Source organism: Paralichthys olivaceus, chromosome 14, assembly GCF_024713975.1.
Source record: "Paralichthys olivaceus isolate ysfri-2021 chromosome 14, ASM2471397v2, whole genome shotgun sequence".
Classification (NCBI taxonomy): Eukaryota; Metazoa; Chordata; class Actinopteri; order Pleuronectiformes; family Paralichthyidae; genus Paralichthys; species Paralichthys olivaceus.
In genome coordinates, this window is record NC_091106.1 from 6,646,185 (window position 1) to 6,663,732 (window position 17,548).

General features: G+C 42.6%; 3 protein-coding genes across 5 annotated transcripts; 1 reads left to right on the forward strand and 2 right to left on the reverse strand.

Moving 5' to 3' along the window:
- Window positions 1-578: 578 nt before the first annotated feature.
- On the forward strand, window positions 579-2,987 carry nanp (N-acetylneuraminic acid phosphatase). 3 transcript variants are annotated; one of them, XM_020095779.2, is made up of 2 exons: window positions 579-734; window positions 1,645-2,987. In XM_020095779.2, the coding sequence occupies exons 1-2, from the start codon at window positions 648-650 to the stop codon at window positions 2,284-2,286; spliced, it is 729 nt and encodes a 242-aa protein (XP_019951338.2). In that variant the 5' UTR covers window positions 579-647; the 3' UTR covers window positions 2,287-2,987. The 3 variants fall into 3 exon arrangements, with proteins under 3 accessions (XP_019951338.2, XP_019951346.2, XP_069394466.1); XM_020095787.2 differs by having other exon boundaries at window positions 606-1,001; XM_069538365.1 differs by having other exon boundaries at window positions 611-761.
- On the reverse strand, window positions 2,867-10,000 carry polr1b (RNA polymerase I subunit B). Its single transcript, XM_020095766.2, has 15 exons — window positions 9,378-10,000; window positions 8,587-8,754; window positions 8,295-8,441; window positions 8,065-8,197; window positions 7,830-7,966; window positions 7,161-7,384; window positions 6,869-7,040; window positions 6,375-6,546; window positions 6,006-6,287; window positions 5,349-5,482; window positions 5,098-5,268; window positions 4,851-5,007; window positions 4,551-4,747; window positions 4,188-4,438; window positions 2,867-4,070 (listed from the first exon to the last, which is right to left on the reverse strand). Exons 1-15 carry the CDS (start codon window positions 9,552-9,554, stop codon window positions 3,188-3,190), a joined length of 3,405 nt encoding a protein of 1,134 aa, XP_019951325.1. The 5' UTR covers window positions 9,555-10,000; the 3' UTR covers window positions 2,867-3,187.
- Window positions 10,000-17,521, reverse strand: ttl (tubulin tyrosine ligase). The gene is made up of 7 exons (XM_020093976.2): window positions 16,528-17,521; window positions 16,258-16,336; window positions 15,897-16,129; window positions 15,535-15,670; window positions 15,165-15,434; window positions 13,511-13,654; window positions 10,000-13,276 (listed from the first exon to the last, which is right to left on the reverse strand). Exons 1-7 carry the CDS (start codon window positions 16,724-16,726, stop codon window positions 13,078-13,080), a joined length of 1,260 nt encoding a protein of 419 aa, XP_019949535.1. The 5' UTR covers window positions 16,727-17,521; the 3' UTR covers window positions 10,000-13,077.
- Window positions 17,522-17,548: the final 27 nt, after the last annotated feature.

Consider the following 17,548-nt stretch of genomic DNA (forward strand, 5'->3'; position numbering starts at 1 on the left):
TTATTATAATTATAATGATAATTATTATTATGATTGTTGTTGTTATTGTTGTTATTATTATTATTATCATTATTATTTTGCACATATCATTGTTCTCTGTATCACTGGGTTGGACTTCATTACAAGCAAGAAGAGACAGTCATCTCATGTTATTCAACCTAAACTCTCTTCTCTCACTTAAAACCAGAACATACAGCACAAGATCCAGTAACTTGTGAACTTTAGACTTCATGTACGCACCAATGTTGGCAGAACTGGATTCAGTTGCACCTTCTAAATGGAATGATTTACTAACTACAGTCTTGTGTTCCCCTTGGACATTTGAAATCTTTACCATGCAATGTTATTTATGAATCTTGTGACTGTTTTTATTCATTTATTTTCATCGCGTTGTTTTGCTGTTGCTTGTGTTTCATTGTTTTGTTGCTGACTGTGAATGTTTCTTCTTCTTGGGAAAGAGATCTTGTCAAGAATAATCTATGTCCTACTCGCGAAAAGAAAAGAAAATCACTGAAATTATATTAACTGGCGCCCTCTAGAGGACAAAACCTGCAGGCGCTTAGCATTTAGCAGAACTACAGTTCCCAGCATGCTCCTCAGTCCGCAGTACTTCCTGATTGAACCCCGCAGTGTGGTGAGCTGCAGCCATGGACAGGGAAGTGAAGGCTTTAATATTTGACCTGGACAACACGCTGATCGACACCAGCAGGGCGGGTGCACTGGCCATACGGAAGGTGATTAACACTCCTCCTGTAGTGTCAGTGAGTCAGCGGCCATGTCTGTGACGTAGAGTTGAGAGAACTTCATGGCGGACTCTTTGATTTGTGACAGAGGGGTACACTGTGATTAGTCTTCATCCTGTTTAACCGGACGATTTATCTTTGATTTAACTGATGTAACATCTTTGTCTGTGATGTCACATTTCTGCACTGGCACTTAAACATAGGATTTACACGAACACGTGACACTGATGCAACATGCTCACACCGGACTGCGGTCAGGTGAGCAGACGTTCGTCTTTTCCTGATTTCAAGTGCGCCCGTATTACAGAATGTATGGCAAGTGCATGTAGTCCATGATACGGAGCGAGCAAACCTATTACTCTACTGTAAAATCCCTTTGGTCCATAAATTCTGACGAGGGTTGATACACTTGAATTCAGGACCATCCTGACTGTTCACTCACTCAGTATCAGGCATATTTACTGCATCATTTTGGAGAAATTCAGCCTCAAAGTTCATTATTTTGAATTGAAAAAGGCATTATGTGCCATATTTACTCTACTGTAAAATCCCTTTAATCCATAGTTTCTGACAAAGGCTGATACACTTGAATTCAGGACCATCCTGACTGTTCACTCACTCAGTATCAGGCATATTTACTGTATATTTATGTTTTTTATCTTGAACCTTTGTTATATTGCTATTAATTGAAAATATATTGCAATAATTATTTATATCATTTTATTGCCTAGCTAAAACATTATCGGAATGCCTCATTTTAAACAAAATGTTTATTTACACACATTAAAAAGTTGCCAAATTCTCACATCCATCAAAATAAGTGTCCGTAATGTTCCCTACACAACCCCAGGCTGTGGTTTGTCGCTCAGTTAGATATGAATCTGTTGTGTGTGATTCACAGACCAGTGAACTTCTGAAGACTGAACTGGGCCTCGATGACGACACCATCAGCAGCATTTGTGACAAGTTCAAGCAGAAGCTTTTCCGTGAGTGTTTTGATCCTGCAGCAGGACGATCCATACATGATGTACGAGTGGGTCACTGGGAGGAGAGCCTCCGGGAGACCGTGGGCAGTGTTCCCACACCGTCTCTCGCAGCTCAGTGCTACTTTATGTGGAAAAACAGTCGGCTGGAAGTTCTCAGTCTGTCCCCTCAAATACGCGACCTCCTAAAACAATTGCGCAGCAGATACAAGCTGCTGCTGCTGACCAACGGGGAAGCTCAGACCCAGAGAGAGAAGGTGCAGACAGCCAAATGTGCGGAGTTCTTTGATGCCATTGTGGTTGGGGGAGAACATGCAGAGCAGAAACCATTCCTCTCCATCTTCACACTGTGTTTCAACATGCTGGGGGTGGAGGCCCAGGACTGTGTTATGGTTGGAGACTCTCTGGACACAGATATTCAGGGGGGCTTTAATGCTGGAGTACAGGCCACAGTTTGGATCAGCAGTACTGGAGCCACAGTGCCAGAGGGCTCAGTGAAACCAGACTACACTGTCCAAACTGTGTTAGAGCTGCCACATGTACTGGAACAGCTGAAGTAAGAATCAAATGGGGACTGGAAGCATGTGACATCACCTCAAGTGGGATCTCGTGGAAACGTTTAGAATGGAAATGTTTAAAGATGAATGTCACGACCTGGACATCTCTCCTTTATTTGTTTTTAGCAATGTGTTGATGTTTACATTTGTAATTACATGGAGTCCAAAGGGAAATTTGTCAGCATAGATGTCGGCACTCAGGTACCAACTATCCATTTATAAAGTGGTGGAAAGTTATCATACTATTTGCTCAAATACACATAAATATAATGTTGTGACACTTGTACTTTACTCAGGATTGTTCATGTTCTGCTTCTTTACACAGAAAACACAAGCTTATCATATACTGTAGTTAAAAACTAGTTTTCAAACAGTCAATGCTTCTTATGCACCAACAATGTAATGTATAAATTTGTCAGTGACAGGGGCCCTTTGATTCCAGACCAAGCTCTTTGGCTTAAGCTGATGGTACTTCAATCATTTTACTTGGGATTTTACAGCAGAACTTTTGTGTATTTCTGAAAGGAATTGCTTTTTCTTAAATAATGGATCTGAACACATACTCTTTATTCAACACTCGGGATGACTGTACAAAAACCTTTTATTTTTACACACCTCAACAGAATGTTGTGCATTCACTCCATCACATGCTGCTTCTGGGTTATTTTCCAGAGTTTCTGCTAATAAAAACACTGGACAAAGCAGATTCATGTCTCAGGTAGTATTCGGCGGTTCTTTATACACACATCATGTCTGCACAGTATATTTGTTATCTGAAGCATGGTTCATTCAAGCAGCTTTACTGAGACACATTTTAACAAAATGAGCAGATTCATAAAACCCATTTCTTCTGATTTATACTTTGTCAAATTAAGGCAGGTATCTACTCATTCTCCTGTGAAATTTACTTTACATCTAATTTTACTTTGATGTTCATTGCAGCGAGCTCGGCCACAAAGTAGCGGAAGACGTAAGGAACAGACACCGAGTCAATAGAGTCACTTTTGCCACACAGGGTGCACACAGTCTTACGGTGGCGCATGGACGACCAGTAAGGAGGGGGTTTCTCTAACAGAGGGGAGAGGAGGCTGCCACAGTCAATGCACACCTGCGCTACAGATCGGTCCGAGCAGTTGAAGAGCCGATCGTGAAGCAGGAAGGACGAGCCGTGGGCCAGCAGGGCGTCTCGCTCCATCTCTCCAAAACGAATGCCTCCCTGGACGTTCCTCCCTCCCACCGGCTGGTTGGTCACCTTGTCTCGCGCTCCCGTGGTTCTCACTTGAAATTTGTCAGAGACCATGTGACGTAGCCGCTGGTAGTAGACGACCCCGATGAAGATGTCGGCCTCTAGCTCCTGACCGCTCAGGCCACTGTAGAGCCGCTCCGTGCCGTAATAGTTGTAACCTCCAGCCTGAAGCATTTTACCGAAGTACTCCAGAGCAGAGTTCTCCTCAGAGAAAGTAAAGGGTGTGGCGTCGTGGCTCAGGCCGTGCAGGGCGCCGGACTTGCCGGCCATGCTCTCGATGAGCATCCCGATAGTCATACGGGAGGGGAAGCCGTGGGGGTTGAAGAGAATGTCGGGAGTCATGCCGCTCTCTGTGAAGGGCATGTCCTCAGCCGGCCACAGGCGGCTCAGGATGCCTTTCTGACCGTGGCGACTGGCGAACTTGTCACCGATGGTTGGGTTTCGTGGCACTCGTATGGTGATGCAAACTCGTTTGAAATTGCCTGAGCCGTTGTCGTTGCTGCAGATCTTTATATTGTCGACTACAGAAGCTTCTTGGCTCCTAGAAATGAATAAAGAAACAATACTGGTTGTAATTTGAAAAGTTTAAAAACATTACTTAATGTCTTGAGAGGGGCATTACTTTGTAAGCTGATGACAAAAACATGTTGACACTTACTTGTAGTAGTTGATGAAGGTCTGACCAGTGTTGAGGTTGATGTAGCTGTAGAAGGGGTCTCCATACTTAAGAGTTGATCCAATGTGAGGAAGTCCATCAGCGTCCAGTCTTCCATCCACCTTAGGATCGCCTGGCTTGGTCCCAAACACCACGGCGTCCTCTCCCCTCACCTTGTCCGCCAGATCCACCAGCTCAGTCTTATAGATGCTTCCATGGGCGAAGCCTCTCTCCCACGAGGACTTGTTCACAATCTGTGATAGAGGATTTTACAACAATAATCATCATTGGTTCTTAATGTATTGTCTTGGTTTAGTATTCTGTTTGAGGGGAAAAAAATGACAGTAACTATTGTGTTGTACTTACCATAGCATCTTCCATGTCATAGCCGGTGTAGGATATGACAGCCACAATGGCGTTTGTGCCGCTGGGGTAGTTGTCCAGGTTGTAGTGGTCGTACATGTAGGGCCTGACCAGCGGGCTTTGTGGGGTCTGGAGTCGGTACAGCTTGTTATCTGAGCGGTCCGTGAACGAGTGCAGGGGGAATCCCATAGTCTGCTTACCTACACAGAGAACATGTTTAATCTCTGAAAGAACTGGAATATATGAATCAGCCTGTTCACCAGTGTAGGTGTGCTCAGGCTCTAGTTGTGGTCTCAGACTTACCCATCTGACACTGGTACATGTTCCTCGGACTCTGGTTGTGATCTGAGTAGGGGATGAAGTTGGCCACCACGCTCAGCATACTGTGTGGGAACAGTTCCTGGTGTGTGGTCACACCGGGCTCGATCTCACCCTCAAAGATGCCCACATTGATATAAAGCTGCAGCAAGGTAGAAAAAAAATAAACATTTCAGTTGTGTTCTGGTAACATCTACCATAACATCTTTTTTAAATCTTGGTTTACACATACTTGTTCAAAGGTGCCAATTAACTCTTCCTTTCCAAGAGCTAAATTGCGTACGGGCCGCACCATACGACAGGGCGTTGTGAAGAGGAACAGGCCTGGGTACAAGCTGGCCTTGCCTGTTTTGGGAACCAGGACGATCTCAGTCCAGGGAGGGATCTTGTTTACTCTCAGTACCTGAAGGTATTTCATATAAATGTCACTTTGCTGTACATACAACATCTGCAGTACAGCTGTTTAATATTTCACAATCATACCTTGAAACTACGTAGTGAGTCAACCACAACTGGAGCTAATTCAGTCTCCAACCAGCCTACAACGGCCCCGTCAAGCACCACAGGGTAGCAGTCTGAAAAAGGTTGACCAGGAGATCCGTCCACGGGAATAACACCTTACCAGACAGAGAAGATTTAAATAAATACATCAGTTTAATGACATGCTTTAAAACTTGTGTCGAAAAAGGGCAAAACAGTGAATTCACACCTTACAGCTAAAGCCAAGTCACATCACACAAATTTCAGCCTGATTTGCCAGTCGCAGACAAGTTTCTCAGGTTGCAGACTTAAGTCCCCCCATTGTCACTCGATTTGCAATCGCTACATGTGAACCCCTAAAAGATGATTATAGAGGCTCGCTGATGTGTTGCAGATTCAGATCAGATTTCTAATCTGCTGGAAATGTAGTCGGAATCAGTGGCAACAATCAAAGCGCAGGATGGTGTGTAGTGGGTGTGTGGTGTGTAGTACCCCTGATTTTTTACACTGCACATGTCTGTAATCAGGGAAATAACCATGAGTGTGAGGGACAGGGTAACACAGACTGTTCACGTCTGTCGGGTTCAAGTCGAGCTCTGTTCCGTTTCGTGTGAACTCGGCGTTAACTGAACAGAATTGTAATCTGAAGAAAGAACTCACCGAGGGAACATAGCAGAGCAGGCATGGTTGTGGTGGACGAGGTTGGTGCCACAATCTCGCAGCTGGCTGTCATGTGATTCATGAGGCCACAAGGCTCTCCGTCCGGGGTGTGGACGGGACACAGGAAGCCCCACGACTCAGGCAGCAGCTTACGAACAGAGGTGGTCCTCATCTTGGCGAACGCTGCTCCTCTGTGCACGCAGCGGAAGTGGGACAGGTAGCGGATGAAGTTGAGCTTGTCGGCTACGACACACAGTCCTGTGTTCTGCAGCATGCCGAGACCTGGGGTCAGAGGTGAGAGTGATATGTATTTAATACACGAGCTCTCCTTTTGTACAGTAACATGTTTTAATACTCATGTGGCCGTACCTGTCTTGGAGTTGAGGTTCCCAGTAGCCAGCAGATATTCAAAAGGTTTGGTCACATCACCGCCCATGTTGAATAGCTTTATCATGTTTTCGGCATTCCATCCTCCACTCAGTCGGCTGCCTCTCTTGTCAAAGGCCAGCTTCACAGACACCAGCCAGGCAGCAACTCTCTCCTGTGAAGATATCTTCGAGGTTAGATCACTAACTGATCAGTGCCGATGCTCACTTAATGTTTCCTCCATCCAGCATTTCTCACACGAGTAATTTTATCTATGGCGGCAATGGGGATGCACACGCACAAGGTCACTCTCACACCAGAAACTTTCCAAGTTACTGGTAAAAAAGACCGAAGAGTGACAACGATAAGTTTTCACATGAGAGAGAGAACTGCATTTCATGCCAGAACTGCAGCTGAATATGCAGCAAATAGCGCTGCACACACCAAGTATAAAAAATGCTGGCTCATTATGAAACTGTGACTTAAAACAAACTTGCCTTCAGGAACATGAGGTAGAGCTGACCAGGAGTGAGCACTTCCTGACACATGATGCTGTCGGGATTCTCCTCCATGCACTCCTGCTTCGCAAATGTGAAAAGCTTCCTGGTCATTAGACAGAGCAGGTAGAACTTCTCCACATCTGACTTCAGGTGGATACAGATGCACTCACTGATCAAAACAGAACACAACTCCTTTTACTAAATGTACCAGAAAATACTTCAATTGTGCATTATGAGGTTTTAAGTAAAACTAGTAAAATATCTCATCCGTCTTTGATAAAAATCTTACTCTATCAGGAAGTTGGCACACTGCTCGTTTGTGTACCACTCAGGAAGGTTCATCTTAACCCTGAAGCGCTCTCCCAGGTAATTGAGCACCTTGCTGCGGGTGGTGCAGCCCTCCTCCATGACGATTCGCAGCATTTCTGAGGCACAGCTCTTGTAGAAGGAGTTGTCCTCACGGCCCTTGATCAGCTCCTGGAAGATCTGGAAGTCTGTGAAGTCCACCAAGGCCTAGAGGACAAAACAGAGCAAATTTTCTATAATAACATACAACACCAAAAGAGGTTGTACTACTACTAATCTAACGGCTGTGGTCAATTGTCTGAAGTAAATTTGTGTTGTCTGTATGTGTGCTTGTGTCTATGTTTATGGTTTCACTCCTGGTATCACTTTAACCACCAACCAGCCACACGCACAGAAACTATTGTTTAACATGGAGTTTATAACATTATTGAATAATCGGGCTTTACTGCCATGTCTGCTGTTTCACTTAGTTAGAAAGCCAAGTTGTTGTTGTTGTTTGTTTTTGTTATTTTCTGTTAAGCTAGAAGCCAATTTCCAGTTAGTTTGGTTTAGTTTGTTTTGTTGGTCCCCCTGAAGTTAGAGTAATTATTATTTTATAGCTTTTCCAATTTAATGTGTTCAAAGCACATTTTCAAAAATACATGATTAGTACCTTGAGTGCAAAGCCTAGTGGGAGGAAGAAGAGCTCCTTTTGGTAGATGAAGTTCAGCATCACAGTCCCGTTTTCCAGATAGTGAAGATTCATGTTGATAGCTGTGTGCTCTTCCTTCACACAATGTATAGATATACCTGTCACAATAAAAAAAGATAACAGCACCCATTTTACAAGATATAGATTTCTGTGAATACACACCCACTGTCCCTGAGTTTCTGCACATTATACTTACCATACTGAGTGTAGCCCTGGCCCCTGCTCTTCCACTTAGGTCTTGACATGGCAATAGGATAGTTCCTCCTCGGCATGATCAGCATTCGGATCACCTTCTCATTTCCATTCACGACGAAATAACCTCCCATTTCCTGTCAATATTTAAAGGGAGATTTCAGTTTTTTACCAACATGGATTCATATAATGGGTTTGTGTTTAAATTTCATTTATTATAGACGTGTCTCGTACCTCTGCTTCTTCATGGTGTTCAACTAGCTCTTTTGGAGACATACCATAGAGGTTGCACAGCTTTGACCTCACCATGATTGGCACCTGACCCAGGGACTGCTTGATGATCCCTTTGGGAATTCCATTGACCGACCAGCTGACGTCAGCCTGAGATAACACAGGGTGAATATTAAGCACATTTAATTTCTCACATGCTGATTGAATGATCATTTAAGATGGTGTGTTAAAAGTCAAGTGAAAATTAGTTAAAAATATATCATAATGAGGCTGTATATGAATCTAACAGTCTTACCACCAGCTTTCCTTTGTATGAGCATCTCCTTCCCCTGCACTCTGCAGGAAACACCCTCATGTCCCTGCAGACGTTCCCTTTGGCAACCACCGGGTTGTTGATGGAGGCCTCGACGAACGAAAGGCTGATCCTGTCATTATTAACGGTGAACTCCAAAGGAGGTATGGCCTGAAGAACACACATCACATCACAAAACAATGAGCAAACCTCCACAACAGACACTGACAGAAAGTCACCAAGAAATCAAAAGACACACGTTGGTTCCCTGGTGATAGTCACCCTGCAGAGTACTGAAGCTGGTAACTTTCACATAATCAACACACTCAACCTGGTTTATGGTTTTGTGTTGCTGTGCAGCTTTTTATTACAAAGTCATACAAGTTTTATCTTTTTGAGAACAAATAAGCTACAAACAGTGTGTTTTAAGTTGTTAGCTCTCCAACACAAATAGGCCTGCACAGACATAGAGACATACTCAAAACAAATGTAACAAACATGGCTCAAACTTAATGAGGAACTTTATTTTATGTATAATTGAATTAGACATCAATTCATTTATAGTTAACTGCTAGAGACTAACTTTATTGTATATATCATTAAGTGGGGCAGGTGAAAACTAGGTGAAATCTGATTTAACAGTGACAGCTAAACCTCATTTTCCACATACAGCATTTTACAAATTGTGTGTCGTTTCATCGATACACAATTTGGCGTGTTTTACCAGTTAATAACATAGACTGTATGGTTAATAACTAAGAGTAACATCTGTAACGAGTGAGAGCTGAGCTGACCTGTACGACCCGGCTCAGTCCGCCGGTGACAGCCTGGTCGAAAGACTCGATGTGGGCTTTCGTCAGGTCCTGGACCGCCTCATGCTGAGTCTCCTTCAGGACACCGAACCCGCCCTGGGTCAGGTTCTTCAGACTCGGACCTGTGGGTAAATTACTCCACTTTGTAGAAAAGTCCATGCTCCACACACTCCCACACACACACAGGCGCTTGTTTACCACATGTGCACAGTGACACAGGAACTACATCCATCAAGACAGGAAGAACTTCTTCTTCGCGCTCAGGTTTTGCGGCAGGTTGTTTCTTTGTTGTTGATTTACTGCCACCTTGTGGTGATAGTGTTTTATTTACTATCCAGTTCTCAAGAAAAGCTTTTTAGAGTATATACTTTTTATAGTATATATACTGTATATGCTATATCAGGTTGTATCAATTTATACTCAGTGGTAGACACTATTATTAAGTATCAAACATTTATAATTGTGTGATTTTAATTAAAATTGTCACCGTGAAATATACATTTTTATTCGTTACCAGGAGACAGCTGAGAAGATGGATACCCACCTTCATCTCTGTCTGCTACAATCGTTGTTTAACCAAGTCAAGTCAGAAACATGACAGCAGTTTGATGATAGTATTTTTTTATTCTAGCAGTATTGTTTCTGATAAAGACAAATGTTCATGCAAGAATCTGAATAAAACATTACTGAACAAAAGCACAGCACACACGTCCCCCTGAATATGATACTTGCTTTACGATCCCGTTGGCCAGTCGATGTGATGACGTTCAGGTTAAAGTAAGTACAAAACATTTTACAACTGGAATTTGATCTTTGGTAAAGATGAGGAGAAATAAACGAAACATGAGAAAATGAGTCAGATGTGCAAATAAACTCTGACGACAAAGAAATTACATCACTGAATCTAAAAAAGGTTGAAAAATGAGAAAAGCAAATTCACTTCAGTACAAACAAATGAAGGTGCATTTCAATGTTGGAGGTTCATTGCTTTTTTTTAAAAATGAATATGCAATATTCCCTCTAAGGCACCCGTCCCTTTGATGGAAAGACACTTCCGAACAAATTTAATTTAAATAATACTGATAGTTTGCTTTTGGATTTCCAAAATCCGCTATCAAACCCTTGTAAATTAATTAACAACATAATTATGCCCTACAAACCAATTTTTTTTAACTTACATTATCATCTTTCAAAACATCTGTTCAGCCACAGCAGGACTTCTGGGATTCATTTTACAACAAAGTTGTATTTTGTCAGTGTAACCTGCCCAAGACAATCCCATTGTTCTGACCTACAACCACTCACAATCCTTCATTCTTCAGAGTTATATAGTAAACACAAATACAAGGAGATTCAAAATATGAATAAATGCTGTGATGGTGTCCCTTAACTTGTTACTCATTTTATGTGGGACACAAAGCCTCACACGTCTGAACTGAGGTTAAAACAGAGGAGCAGCAGGGTTTCTAACATTATTAGAGAACTATTAACATGTTCTGTATCTAAAATGAGCCTCCTGCAAACACAACAAAAATCAACAACCCAGCATGCCACAGATTTTGAATGGAAACACACTATCCTCCTGAGACCGGGAGGAAAAAACTACTGAAGTATTATGGACTAAAGAAACTCAGACAGTTCCATCTCATGTCTCAGCTATTCACAAAGAGTGAAAATAAAAGAACTCAAATGTTTTTATGACCCCATGAAACAAAAAATAAACATAAAAATGTAATGAAATTTGCGTCAAGAGACAGTAACTGCAGAAGAAGCAGTGACATCAAGACCTGCATGTGTTTACTGGGACGTCTCTTTGCAACCCACATTGCACACAGCACGTTTGTTGGGTTCGCTTTCGGTCTCCATCAGCTCCCTTATAAACAAATGTTTTCTTGTTTCAGTTCATGGGGTCTTACAATAATTCTAATAATCAACAACAAACGTTGAACTATCTATTCTACTTTCATTTCAACATTTAAAAAGAACATAATCCACACAGTTATTGACAACACTTTACATTTACACTCTTATCTTTTCAGAAGAAGAACACAGACTTCAGGGCAGCTCTTTACAAACGGGTTCTGTTTATGAGGATGCATTCTACTGCATGCGTTCACACAAACATGCTCTCTTCAAATGACAAATCAAAATGTCTTCAGTTTAACTAAACTCTGCAGTGAATCTGCTGAGAACAGAATAATGTCGACCTATACGTCACTGAGCGGAACAGTGACTGCCCCACTGAAAGAATGGCTCTCGAATTCGGAGTAAATTTCCCATTCATTTTCTGTATTGACGTTTCAGAGAGCAAGACATAATTATTTTAAGAGCAAATGAACTGCGCATCCCATAAACCATTGCGAATGATCCCTTTACAACGACTTCCAACTTGCTTTTTCTTCAATTCAACTTTGTCATTGATGTAGTATTGCAATATATTGTAGTTTGTGTCTTGTGTGCTCGTATACAGCGTTTCATATAGTGTATAGTTTAGTAACATTGTGTAGTAACGCTAAAAGATACGATTGTACTGATTTTTGTGGTTGTGGTTAACAGTTCCATGGTAACAGCAAGCTCTCCCAATCATAGCTGTCACTCTTACACCCGAGGATTGTGGGTAGTGTTGTACTTCTCATTGAAAATAAAACACATTATTCTTTGAACACAGTTGATATCTTATGACCTTGTGGCTTCCACAGGAGAATATATCGCTGTAATATTATGGCTGATAATCAAACATCTCATTCAGGACGATGAATGGGAGCTCCACTTCCGGAAGCACACTGCTCAGCTCTATTAACGGAGTCGTTTTCATAGAGAGGTCAGAGGTCAGGGAGCTTGCTGTAAACTTGGTGTTTGAGCAAAAGGACGATCTCCCTGATCACTAATGCCACTATCCTGCCCTCAGTGTAAATACTATTTAGTGTCCACATTGTGAAGTGAGAGGACCATGACACGTTGACTGGTTCACTCATCAAACTTATTTGGTTTGTATATTAGCTACTATTATATAAGGGAGTCATGAATTAGCTTAGAGCGGTCCCTGTGGCTTGTTAGCATTCTGCATGTCAAGAAATAGATTCAAATTAAAACGATGTTAACTAATAAAAATACGTTTCTGATGAAAAAATAACAAGTTCACCAAGATCTTATCAAGGAATCTGTTTTATGCTTACTCATGTGGACGGATCGGGACCGCATTGACTGCAACAGTGCAAAGGCTTATAGAACAAGTACGAGTCACGGTAACAGAGCAAGCTAACTGGCAGTCTTTTTAAGGGAGCATGGTTGGAAATGTAAGGCACTACAGTCTCACTTGGCAGCATCTCTACATCCCTCAGAGCTCCATTCATCTTCTCATGGAGAAAACTGTCGGCGGTGGTGTCGGGACTGAGATGGAATGATCTCGTCCTCATTCAGAAACTCCCACATAGTTTGTCGATCCGTTCATCAGCATCCGCACGTTTATGATATGCATAACGAGGAGCGCAGAGATTAATTCTGCAGTTCAGTGATTTCCATGAAAAGAGAGACTCCCTCTTAACCTCGCCTGACTTGCCTGGGGAATTGGGGAGTGGGAGGTTTGAATTAAAGGCTCTGCTCACTGCTGTGTGCTACATCTCTTCTATGGGCGAGGACAGAGCATGAGGAAGTTTCTAGTTTGGAGGAGACGAGTGTGAGCTTACAGTCGAGTGAAAGGGCCGACGTGAAGAGGTGCTCTCAGTTTGGGAGAGGAACAGGAGTTGGTGGTGAACATGGAGGATGGAGAGGAGGAATAAGGAGAGGAGGAGGCAGATGAGGGGTCGCTGCTGCTGTTCAGAGTGAAGACAGTGGAAATGGCCACATCCACAATACCTTGACATAGCTCTGAATATAGTTTCCTGCAAAAGGAGAGAAAAAGAAAAATGTTAATATGTTCACTTGTGAGACTGAATTTACGTTAAATCAATGTTTTCCCCGTATTGTAAATAGAAGGCAAAACGGTCCTGGAGGTACCGAAGAGGCAGAATATGAGACTATATTAACTAAAACTATACTGTTTCTAAATGTGGAAAAATAGTGCAGAACACAAATAAACTGACATGAACATGAACGATCAGCTGAATGTTACTCACTGTGCACAGGCTGGAGCTCCGTTGATCTCAATGAGCCACACTTTGAAGCTCTCGTCCAACATGAAATCGAATCCAAAGAGCTGGAAGCTCTGGTAGGACAGGTGCTTGGTGCTGATGGACGGCTCAATACATGAAAGACAGCTCCTGTGAGACCAGACGACAAAATCATGTCCAACCAAACATAATTCATATGAGCATGAATCACTGAATCATCTCGACTGTTGAAAAGAAAGTTACAATAAGGCTACCCAGCATGCATCGTTGCAGAGGAATTATCTTTGCTGAAATTATATCTGTTAACTGCGTTTCTACTGTTGTTATTGTAATCTGCACTATGTTCTACACTTTTCCTCTATTGTTCACGTTTCAACATTGTTATACGATTAATTAATATTTTTGATTACATTGCAGGAGATGCTGTGTTCACCATTAAAGAGATTATCATCCTCTACAATGATCTGAAGACACTGATAATGAAAATTCTTCCACCAGTGACTCATATGTAAAAATGCCTCTCCTTGCTGCGTTTCGATTTTCAACAGAACACATGTACTTGCAGTGTTGCACTTGTCAGTTTTGACTGTCACTACCATTAAGTAAGTGCATTGTTCAATACTGCATGTTCCAATAATGAATGATATCTGAACTTTGTTGACTTAAACCAGGACAACAGCAAGTTAAACTTCCGACCCTGTGACCTCTGCAGTGATTTCTAAAGAACACAGCAACAGATAGTGCACTTTCAACTGCAGCTTCTCAGGAAAAAGCAGTGGATTCTAAAAACAGCTGCATTTAGAGCTTTAGTAGCTCAGATGTTTTAAAACAAATGTCGGATACAGAGAGATTTATTCTCATACACTTAACAAGACTATGAGTCTGCAGCCATGGTAACGGCTCTTTGAGTGTGCACTTAAGCAAGATGCTCATATCGCCATGCAAACATGTTTACAATGATAAAGCCAGTAGATTATGTTGATGCTTGTGTTAAGCAGGTAAAAGTTACAGAGTACAGCTGATGCTGGTGGAATGACATTAGTTTTGTAGGTAATATGTCATAAACCAAGCAAATGGGGCAAAATGAAGTTTTAAGTCACTAAAGTCATTAGAATGAATCCAGTAGGGGCCTTAAGCTACAAATACACATAGTGGCACTAAGTAAAATATTAAACATATATATATTATAGATATTCATTGCAATCCCACTTACATTGTTTGGACCAAATATTTCAGTCTGGACCAAAACGATGGACTGATGGACATACTGATATTACCATCACTAGAGTCATGCACCCAACATGTTTTAATATACCTGTACTTGCCTAAAGGTGAATTTAAAAGTATTTGTCAAACTAATACCTACTGACTGATTGATATCTTGGCCATGTCTCGCCAGAAAAAGAAAATATAATCTCAAGGGAATTCCTCGTTTAATTAAGGTTAAATAAATAAATGGACACAAAGTCAACAATCCTACAACAAATAAGATGTCTCATGTCATGCCACCTTATTCATCTACACAGTCTCCAACCACATTAAATAGGCTGGTTTGTGTGTTTGGGATGGGACTAAACACAACTGTAACTTAAAAGAAACAATGGATTTCAGCTCTCAGTGTGATAGCCAAGGTATTCACAGCAATACGTGAGGGACCTACTTTATGATCTGCTTGATCTGAGGTAAAATGCTGGTCTCCAGGACGATATTGTGAGTGTTCAGCAGGTACAGCTTGAACTCGTCAAAGAACATCTCGTTCCCCTCCTCATACCGCCCGTAGTTCAGAGAGTGCTCCTTCTGGATGCAGTGGTTGGTCAGGTGGCTGGTCATGTCCTGGAGGTCAGAGTTGTTGTAGGGCTCTGAGGAAGTCCGCAGCACACCCTCCCGGTACAAATAGATATTATACTGATGGTCCACTAACACCCAGCTCCTGACAATCGCAAATGAGATGAAGCATAGGAGCTTCAGTTACAAAGTTCAGACAAAATAACACAATCTGTGTGGGCATGTGTTAAACACAACACACTCACCTAATGTCAAATTTCCGATGTCCCGGCTCCAGAAGTAAAGGTTTCTCCAGGTACTTCTGAATGACATGAACCTGTCCCTGATTATCAATGTACTCCAGCAGCTGATTAGCATCATGAGATATCAAAATACCAGCCCCTGTTGGAATGAGAACGAATAAGTTAAGCTGCAAATAATTCCCTCTACAACATCATAAGTTTGAAACTGTACATAATATGTGCAGTATATCACATTAGAGAGGGTTCATCGAGGAGAGACTGTGCCCTTTAGGAGTTCAGAGAGATTATATTAATCTAAAATATAATCTAAGAAGACACTTAAGGTAAGATGTCGGACAAAAAGGCTTATTTGTAACAGATTTTACCTTTAGCTCCAGCAGAAGACTTTGCTATCCACACTGTACCCTCCCCACTATCTCTTTTAGAGTGATAAGAGGCCAGGAAAACCTCCCTCTCATCTGTTTTAGGATTGTTCTTCAGATGGCTAATGCCATTTGTGGCTGGAGCAACCGGGGTGTTGAGGTTAGTGGGATAGATGATGTAGGATTCTGGGAACCAGTTACAGGAGTCGGACAGCTCCGGGCTGGTCTTTATCAGCCTGGCGGCAGAGAAGGGAGATGGTCAGCTAATGCAATCCTCTTTGAATTATTTACTCAAGTGCATTAGTAATGTGAATGATGGAGAGACAAAACAATACATTGCTGTTTCTATAAACAAGGTACACACTTGACCAGGGATGCCTTCCTGCAAAGCTTGTCTGCTCCTCTGTAGTAGTTCACCAGCTGAACCAGTCCTGGTTCATGACCTGTAAAAGCCAAGAGTGGCCATTTTAACATGCATTCAGAGAAGTCACATGAGAAGTCCACTGCACAGCTCAATAAAAGACAATCTGTGTACAGGGTGTTGGAATGAGCATCCCTGCACCGTCACAACAGCTGTGGACACACACACACACACACCCATAACATGATAATAACATGATTACAACATGATTACCTAGACGTCCGAAGGGCAGTCGGTTCCGTTCTCCCAGCATCAAGTTGAATCTGGGATTGTCTCTTTTCAGCCTCTTCCATTGTCCAGTCGAGAGCAGGATTTTGGAAACTTCTGCATAAACTGTGCTGTTGTCGTCACGGGTGACAAAGGTGTACACGGGGGAATTCATGACGCCACTCTGACTGCGAGGTCTTATCATTTACACAGATACAGAGCGACCGGCTGGAGGACTGAGCTGTCCGGCTAGTTGTGGGGCTGCCTGGTTAACACTGCAGCACAGAGCCTGGTCAGGGTTATCTCTTCTCTCCGGGCCATGATGATGATGATGAGTCAGTCAGATCCAGTCCACGCATCCTGGTTAACTCGCGCTCTCAGGCTCAGCAGTTTGAGGAGGACACGTATTTGCAGCAGCAGCGTGAGAGGGAGGGCAGTGTCATGGTGGTCAGCAGACACAGTTAGTCCAGTGTTACCTCCAGACAAGGGTGTGACTGCTGCTGCTGATGCTGCTGCTGCCGGCTCATGGGGCTGGTCCCGTCTGGGTTCATCTATATCCTGTCTCCGCTTTAGCCTCGGCTAAACGGGCTGCGACCACTGTGCACGGCTAACACTTCCGGGATCCCTCCTCAAAGGCCAATGAGTAAAAGAGAATCGATGCTAACGCAGATGGAAACAAACACAACATTTCACTACGTAATATCACAATCGCAGTAATTTCCTCTGGCGACGCGTGCTTTATTCTCTAAAGCTTAGCAGCCGCTGTCATCCACTGTCGACGGCACGAACATCAACCTGCTTCTGGTTATTGTAGTTCACACTGCAACACTGGCACCACGAGCAGCTGTCAATCAACCGTTCCTTACCTGCGGAAGAGCAAAGCACACATTTGAATACGATTCACGTTCGAGGATAATTATTTTAAAAATATTTATTTATGAGTTTCGTGCTCTGCCTTAGTTCAAACAATGTTATACTACATCTCCCATAAAGCAACGCGCAGGGGCGAGTTTAGTCGCTTCATTTG